The sequence below is a fragment of the Eumetopias jubatus genome, unplaced genomic scaffold (genome assembly GCF_037043125.1).
Source record: "Eumetopias jubatus isolate StellerSeaLion01/CBP00866 unplaced genomic scaffold, mEumJub1_p1.0 scaffold_1, whole genome shotgun sequence".
NCBI lineage: Eukaryota > Metazoa > Chordata > Mammalia > Carnivora > Otariidae > Eumetopias > Eumetopias jubatus.
The window spans coordinates 216,369,209-216,377,745 of NW_028274807.1; the positions used below are offsets into that span (position 1 = coordinate 216,369,209).

The following is an 8,537-nucleotide window of genomic DNA, read 5'->3' on the forward strand; positions in this document are numbered from 1 at the left end:
GGAGGCGGCGGCGGCGGCGGCCCCGGGAGCTGCCGATCGGCGCCGGGACAAAGGCGCGGCCGCCCGGCGCCCCGAGCCTCCCGAGCCGGGGCGCACAGCCGGGGCGCAGCCCGCGCCCCCCGCCGCGACTGACATGATGTTTCCACAAAGCAGGCATTCGGTAAGCGGGGCCCGCCGGCCCGGCGCCTCCCCCCCACCCCCAGCTCCGGGCCCGGCATCCCCCTAGGTCCGCGCCTGGCACCCCCAGTTCTCATGTGGGCCATTCCTCCCCACCCCCGCCCGGGTCCCGGCCCCGCGCACCTCCCCCAGATCGGCGCCTGGCACCCCAGTTCCCAGACGGGCCATCCGCCCCCCCCGCCCCGGTTCCCGGCCGGGCCATTCTCCCCCCACCCCCCACCGCCAGCTCCCTGCTCGGCGCCTCCCCCAACTCCTGGGCCGGGTCCCCTCCAGCTCCCGGCTCAGAGCTACTCCCCCGCCCCCACCACCCGGGCTCTCCCCAACACCCCCGGAGGTCCCGGTCTCTCTCCCAGCTCCCGACCCGGTTTCGCCCCCTAGTTCCCAGACCCGGTGCCCTCCAGCTCCCGGCCCGGATTCCCCCCTCCCCCAGCCCCTGGGGCATGCTTCCCCCCCCACACACACCCCAGCCAGCCAGGCCGGGCCTCGGATGGCCTTGGCCTCGAGCCTGGGGCACCCGGGGAGCCCCAGAGCACCGGGGCTGGTTTTGGGGCCTGGGAGTGGGGGGGATCCGAGGCGCACCCCTCCCGGAAGAGCGTGGCGGGGAAGAAGGGTGCTGGGAATCTGGGGTGGAGGGCCCCCCCGGGTAATTTCGGGCGCTGGGAGAGGCCCCTTCCCCGAAGGGACTTTGCAGGGAGGACTTGCGCCCCCCACCAACTTGGGGAGGGGGACTCTAGGACGCCTTCTGCCCCCCTCGCAGAGGCAGTTGGGGCTCTCGGATGTGCACACCCCACCCCCGGCGCATTGGAGGGGCGGTAGAGGGCGCACGCTGCCCCCCACCAAGGGCGGACCTTAAAACGCACCCCCACAGCCTGGGGGTGGCGGGGAACCAGGCGGCTCCGGGCGTACCCACCCCCTCGCCTTCTCCCGGGAGAGGCGGGGGCAGGAAGCGAGGGCGGGGGCCGCGCCAGGGGCTGTAAACACGGGCCCGGGAAGTGGGGCGGGGGGGGCGGGGGGGGCGCGCTGCAGCTGTGCCGGCCGGCCCGCTGCCTCGGGGGTCGCCCCGCCCCGCCTGGCCCTGACCGGGGCCGCCCCCCTCCCCACAGGGCTCGTCTCACCTACCCCAGCAACTCAAATTCACCACCTCAGACTCCTGCGACCGCATAAAAGACGAGTTTCAGCTGCTGCAGGCTCAGTACCACAGGTGAGCTGGGGGCCAGAGGCCCTGCAGGGTGGATGGTGGAGACCCCCCCACCCAGGTCTGGAGGGAAGGTTGTGGCCACTGCCACGTACATATATTTGAAAAAAATGGAGGTAGAGAGCGTCCTATTATGTGGTAGGCGCTGTCCTGAGCGCCTTTCTAATATTAAACTCACCTAGACGTCAAGACGGCCCATTTCAAAGGTAAGAACATTATCTGCGTGGCTTCAGAGTCCCTCCCCATCCCCACCCCCATCCCCCTTGGATAAAAGACCTCCCAAGAAGTCGGGGGGTGGACCCTCTACCTCCCCACCTCCAAAAGAAAACATTCTGTAGCCTGTTCTGTTTCTTTCTGCTTAGTTTTGGAGGAGTTCCTAGCGTCCTAACAGATAATCAAAGGTGGCTCTTCCTCCAGAATTTAACGTTCTAACATTGTAAAGGGCTTGCCAAGTGCAGGATCTAAGGGGAAGGACCTGGTACTGTCTTCATCTCACAGTTAAAGAAATTTAAGCCCAGAGAGGTTAGAGATTTTCTGGGGATGCACAGCAGAGAAGTGGCAAACAGATTTGCAGCCAATCTCTGGGTTGAAGAATGCGGATTCTCATGGCGCTGTTAGAGAGTGGGGGTGGGGGGGGGGGCTTTGCCTGGGAATCAGAAGGGAGTCCTTGGTCACCATCACAAATCCCAGCAGGGCCTTGGGCCCTCTCTGGACCTCAGTTTGCCGGCACAAAAGTGTTCCAAGAAGGAGCCTGGGTTTTCTCCAAGAAGAAGAGAAATAGATATAAATATATGCATATATTTTCAAAAACTTCACCTTTTCGGGGTACTTTCCATGCTCCCCACGTGCTAGATACTGAGCCGACATCCTGTTGTTCAATCTTCCACGTTTTCCTGTTATTGTGCCCATTTTCCAGACAGGGAAACATAGGCACAGGCCGTTGAAAGGCAGGCCCCAGGAACTTTGTTCTGGTTCCCTGATCGTTTAGGGACTTGGCTTGGCAGGCCTGGCTACACTGAGGGGTCCTGCCACATTGGGGGTGCACCCAAGATTTGCCAGACCCTCAAGAAGGGCCAGAAATTCATAGTTTGGAGTGAAATTACCTTTTCTGTTTGTTTGTTTGTTTTAATGGTGTCAACAAATAGCGTTTTTTAAAGAAAACGAGAGAAAACAAACTCGGGGGTGGGGTGGGGGGCATAGCCACAGAAACTGTGGCTCATCTCTGAATCTGGGCGTACAAGTCACAGTTTGGTGGAGGGAAACGCCAGGCTCCTGGGAGGACCGTAAGATCAAGCATTTATTGGGTGTTTACTGTATACCAGGCCCTGTTCCAGAAGCTGTTCTTGTCTTAATCCGTTTCCTTCTCACCACCCCACCCTGGGAGTTTGGTACTTGGCGATGCAGAGACCAAGGCCCAGGGAGGTAGAGGGGTTTGCCTAGAGCCACACAACATCAAGGTAGCAGGGCTGAACTGTGAATCCAGTGCGTCTGGCTCGCGTCTGTGCTGTCAGCTGTCTAGGTCTTTCTCTGCCCTCCTCACTGGGGACAGGGGTGGGTGGGCTTTGAGAAATGCCCTAAGCTCAACCCTGCTGGGAGAGCCTGAGAGAGGCTGTTACCCATCTCTGTTACCCAACAGTGGAACTTTTACCCCCTAGTGAAATCAAGGCCCTATAAGAGGGGCTGGGCCCCCTTTGAGATTCCTAGGTGAGTCCAACCCAGAGCCCTGCCAGCCAGCCCTCCACCCTCCACCTTTTCCGCCCTTCTGTGGCTTCTGTGCCTTCCTCCCCGGCTGGATAGTTTTCCCCAGGGATTGGGACTGTGGCCTCTGAGGCCCGCTTTCTGGCTGTGTGACCTTGAGCGTTACTCAGCCTCTCTGGGCATCCATTGCATCATCGGTGAAATGAGGGTGACACAAATACTGATCTCATCGAGGCTCCGGACAGGGAAAAGTTTCTTTGAGTCCCTGGCTGACCCACAGTCCGCGTGTTTGCTCCGCCTTTTATTATCTATATTATTACCCATGACTTTTTCTGCCACCAGATCTATGAGGGTGATTTCATGATCCTCGTTTTACAGTTAGGGAGCCTGAGCTCCACCCCCCCCCCGCCCCATCTTCACAGAGGAGGACGTCCTTCTCCTCCACCAAAGCTCTGGGTCCCCCCGCACAGTGGGGGACCTCAGCCCGGCCCCTGGTCCCTCTCCCCTTGTTCTTTTCAGCCTGAAGCTGGAATGTGACAAGCTAGCCAGCGAGAAGTCAGAGATGCAGCGTCATTACGTGATGGTAAGCTGGCCTCCCGGTCGGGCAGGGCAGGGCAGGGCAGGGGGCGACCCCAGACCCTCCTCCACCGCTGGCAGCTGCCTGAACCCTAGCCACCTCCTGGGGGATGGACGAGGACTCGGGGTCTGCTCTGCATTCAGCTGGCCCCTGGGGCCTGGCTGAGGCCGCCTTGCTGGCCTGGCTGCCGGCCCAGGCAGTGGCCCAGGTGCCAAACCACCAGGTTGCAGTGTGGGCCTGCCAGGTCCCCCGGCTGTCCTTGGCAACAGAGGAGGCCGCTGCTGTGTAAGCCAAAGCCAGGAACTGGCTGGGGGAGCTGCCGGATCCCTCCCTGCCCCCACAGTTCCCCTCCCTGCCCCCACAGTTCGGGCATCCCAGCCTTAACTCCTCCTTGCCCAAGCTTCAGAAGGAGGACTCCTGGGGGGGGGGGGGGCATCGAGCAGGAAGCTGACATCCTTTGAGGTTGGAGGGAGGGAAGGGGTGACACCGCATTCTTTGCCTGACATCTGAGACCCTGCGTCTGCGCATTGCCAGAATCACTTGCTGGGATCCCTACCCACCAGGTGGCAGTTTCTACATCAAAAAGCCCCTGCCTTGGTCCAGCCCAGAGCCCAGCTCTCCCAGGCTGTTGATGAGGCAGAGAGAGCCAGACACTGACCCTCCTGGCCCTAGAGGGCTGGAGCAGAGGGACCGTCCCAGGAAGGCGGGATTCCAGAGGGGGGCACACTGCCTGAGGAAGGCCACATGGAGGATAGAGCATTGCAACTAGGGTCTTGAAGAATGAGTAGGAGCTTGCTGGGCAAAAGAGAAGAAACCACGGGAAGTCCTGGGAATGAACTTGGCTTCCCCTGCCCCACCTCCAGGGATGATGGGGAGCCACGAGGGGCTTTAGAGGAGGGGAGGAGGCAGGGTCAGATCTGGGGCGTGAGGAGGGGGGCTACTGACCCCAGAGCCAGACCCAGCAGGCTTTGTTTATCCTGATTATTTATACCCAGGAAGGCAAACTTCCCTGGAGTCTGGGGCCACCCGCAGACAAGACACATAAAGATAAAAGATTAGGAGTCCTGGAATGTATGTGTGTTGGAGAGAGGGCTGGATAATTATTCCAGAAACCAGGGGAGCCGGGCCTGGCTGGGGCCCTGAAGCTCCCCCAGCTCCCGGCAAGCAGTTCCACCAGGTGCCCGGGCTTCTGCTCCCGGCATGGGCACCTCCCACCTGCCCTCATGCTCCCCACCCCGTGTGTGTGTGTGTGTGTGTGTGTGTGTGTCCCTCTGGCACACCCCCCAGCCTTTGCCCACCCCCATTTCTCTCTGTCTCCCCACCATGCAGTACTACGAGATGTCCTATGGCTTGAACATTGAGATGCACAAGCAGGTACGCCCCCCCGCCCACTTCTGCAACCCCAGATGGGTGGGCCCGGCCCCTTGGCTGCGCACCAAGTCTGATCAGGCCTCCACACCTGATCCTGTTACCTTCTGAACCCCTGCCCCTGTTCCTTCTCAGGCCTCCCTGGGAGGTTTATCCCTGGGAGGAGGGTGACATGCCAGCACACTGCGAACCCCGGGGTTGCCCCTTGCCCTCTATCCTTGCTTTGGCCATCTGTGCCCTGAGTAGGCTGATATCAGGGATGTCATAAAAATAATGATGTTGGTGGCCCCCTGGCCCCTCCCCCACCTAGCACCCCCGCGCCCCCCCCCAAGCCTGGAATCGGTCCTGAGCCTTCCCTGTTAGCTGCGGAGCTGAGAGCCAGCCTTAGATCCCACCTTGGCTGCTGACCAGGGGCCCATAGTCTGGAGGTGTTGATCTGACCCTGGGCAGAGTTGGCCTCCTCTTGGGTAGAACCTCACAGGCCTCTCGGGGCTGGTCTGCACCTGCCCCCTGCTGCCTGCCCTGGACTGAAGCCTCTGTGTGTTGCAGGCTGAAATCGTCAAGAGGCTGAATGGGATTTGTGCCCAGGTCCTACCCTACCTTTCCCAAGAGGTGAGTGGCGCCCCGGGGGCTGCAGGGAGGAGGAGGTAGTTGGACTGTGAACTTGCCCCAGGGCCTGCCCCCCCCACCCCTGCCTCCCCCATGCTCTGGGGCAGCAGCTGTTCGATGCCCAAGGCGCACACCTCCCCTCTCTGGACCTCCCAGACACAGAAGAATCCCCAGCTTGGAGAAACCCCAGGGGTGCAGGGCGGTGGAGGGAGGGGCCTCAGCCTGCTGTGGAATTCCCAGCCTGAGTGAGTCATTTCACGGGTAAAAATGTCAGATATGCCAAAGACTACACCAAGATTTTTTTTTCCCCCTTCTTGCTTCTGCGTTTAACCCTCTTGAGATTTGTCTGCCAGGCCCTGTGGGTGGCCTCAGGCCAGAAACCACAGGGGGTGTGTACGGGGAAGGCACTCAGCTCACGTATGCAGACAGACAGACATGCACAGGTGCAACACAGATGTACACACGGACCCGTGGACACGCACCCTGGGGAGCCATGTGCTGAGCTCTTGCTTTTGCTTTTTGGGATTTTTAAGACTCTTGGTGTGGGGCCCACTCCACATTCCCCCCACTGCCATTCCTGCTCTCTGCCAGGTTTCCTGTCGATCTTTCATCATTTCCTCTTTAATCCCTGACTTTATCTTGGGGGCCTTCGGGTGACCTGCATGCTCAGGGACAATTCCAGAAGGACACTATGAAAACCCTAGAGAAGGGGGTTCTTGGGGCCCTGAAGACCTAGACTTGTGCTTTCCTTTCATGACAGGGGCTTCCTGGTAGGCAAGGCAAAAAGGGAGATTGGCAGAGTCTAGCATCTGATGGCAGGAGAGATGGACTCGTAGGGAGGGCTGGGGTGTGGGCAATAAATTGCCCCGGGAGGGATTGCCCTGAACCTAGACTCATACCCCAGCACTGCCAGAATCCACTGGGCCTTCCCCAGCTGTAGAAGGAGAGGAGCTTGGGTTAGCCGATCTCAGAGCACAGTCTGTGAGCTTAGGATCAAGACTTCCCTGTACAGTTGGCCAGGTTGGGCACTGTACATTTACTTCTTGGTGTATCGCATTGAATAGGTCACGATCCAGGGTTTCTCTTAGACTCACCCGATGGCGTTTTCTTTTTTTTTTTTTAAATTTTTTATTGTTATGTTAATCACCATATATTACATCATTAGTTTTTGGTGACGATGGCGTTTTCTTAAGTATCTGGCACCAACCCCTTTGGGCCTTCTGCGAATCCCACTTGGTGAACAGAAGCGGCTGGAGGGAGGGGTTTTCTGATGGGATGGAAAGCCATGGTGGGGCGCGCCTTCCCCTGGGCTCTGTGCCTCAGACCCCCACAGAGATCAGGGCATATAGCACCTGGCTCCTCTCTACCCCACACCCCTTCCAGCACCAGCAGCAGGTCTTGGGAGCCATCGAGAGGGCTAAGCAGGTCACCGCTCCTGAGCTGAACTCCATCATCCGGGTACGTCTGGGTCGCGGGCGGGCGGGCAGGCGGGTGGGCAGGTGGGCCCACGGCAGCTCATGCTTCCCTCCCGTGTGCCCTGCAGCAGCAGCTCCAAGCCCATCAGCTGTCCCAGCTGCAGGCTCTGGCCCTGCCCCTGACCCCGTTGCCCGTGGGGCTGCAGCCGCCTGCGCTGCCCGCGGTCAGCGCCGGCACCGGCCTTCTCTCGCTGTCCGCGCTGGGCTCCCAGGCCCACCTCTCCAAGGAAGACAAGAATGGGCACGACGGTGACCCCCACCAGGAGGATGACGGCGAGAAGTCGGATTAGCGGGCGGCCGGGATGGGGAGGGTGGGGGGACAAAGGGGAGACAGACACGGAGAGAGAGGAACGTTTAGCGCAAGACACAGTATAGCTCGGGTTTGGCTGAACTTGGTAGTATTTATGGTAGCCGCCTGCTGGGGTCCTAGCCCTGCCTGTGTACCACCCCTAGCTTCGCTCACACCCCCGGCTCCCGGCCTCCCTCCTCCTCCGCCTCTCCTGCCTCCCTCCTCCTCCTCCCCTGCAGCCTGAGTGGGCGGATGCCTGCTCATTCCACACAGGAGGCAAGCTGAGGCCTGGAGGCACAAATGGGAGGCCAGGTCAGAAGACAGCAAAGCCTCAGAAGCCCCGCACCCCTGCACTGCCCCGTTCCGCAACCGTGCACCTGACCGCCGGCCCGCCGGGCCCCTCAGGGCGCACGCCCCCAGCCTCCCACCCTGGCACTGCATGCAGACACCACGCTAGCTGCCCCTTCCCGCCCTGGGCACCCCACGTCCCTCCCGCCTCACTCACCTCCTCTGCTAGTTCCAGAGCCCACGCCCACCTGTCCTCTCCCCGCGCCCGCCAGAGAGGGGGCAGAGAGAGTGAGCTTAGCCAGGAGCAGGGGGGAGGAGTGGGGGGCGGGCGTCCCAGAATTCCCTTTCTCCCCTTCCCGAATAAAGATGAGGGTACTCAAGTTGTCTTGGTTTTTATTTTATTTTTTTCCTTTTTCCAGTATACTAGCTTGTCTTTTAAGAAAAGGGATATTTAAAAAAAAAAAAAAGACAGAAAAATGTTTTAAAAAAACAAACACCCACACCTGTGTCTGTATATAGCCTTTTAGACTGTCAGCTTCTGTTGTGCTCAGTCGTTTGATCGCTGCAGAGAGAAGGGAGAATGCTGTATCGAGGGTGGGCTTAGCTGTGCCTTTCAAATAAAGATGTGAGAAGGTTGGTTGCCTTGTTCCTGCCTCTGTGTTGCGGGATGCTGCGGCGGTGCCCCCCTTCCCATGGGAGGAGGGGGCTTCCCTCACATCTGAGCTCCCGCCTCCTTCCAGGATGGGAGAGTGAGGGTGGGGTGGGGGCGGGGTGGGGGCGGAGTCCGGCTTGCCAGCGTGGGCTGTCTCCCCAACTTGATGCATAGACCAGAGAGGGTCAGCTGGAGGCTCTAGGTCACAC

General features: G+C 60.1%; 1 protein-coding gene across 2 annotated transcripts; it reads left to right on the forward strand.

Moving 5' to 3' along the window:
* On the forward strand, positions 1 to 8,313 carry TLE5 (TLE family member 5, transcriptional modulator). 2 transcript variants are annotated; one of them, XM_028126213.2, is made up of 7 exons: positions 1 to 160; positions 1,281 to 1,378; positions 3,590 to 3,653; positions 4,977 to 5,021; positions 5,565 to 5,627; positions 7,008 to 7,082; positions 7,171 to 8,313. In XM_028126213.2, exons 1-7 carry the CDS (start codon positions 134 to 136, stop codon positions 7,387 to 7,389), a joined length of 591 nt encoding a protein of 196 aa, XP_027982014.1. In that variant the 5' UTR covers positions 1 to 133; the 3' UTR covers positions 7,390 to 8,313. The 2 variants fall into 2 exon arrangements, with proteins under 2 accessions (XP_027982014.1, XP_027982012.1); XM_028126211.2 differs by having other exon boundaries at positions 5 to 160; positions 7,168 to 8,313.
* Positions 8,314 to 8,537: the final 224 nt, after the last annotated feature.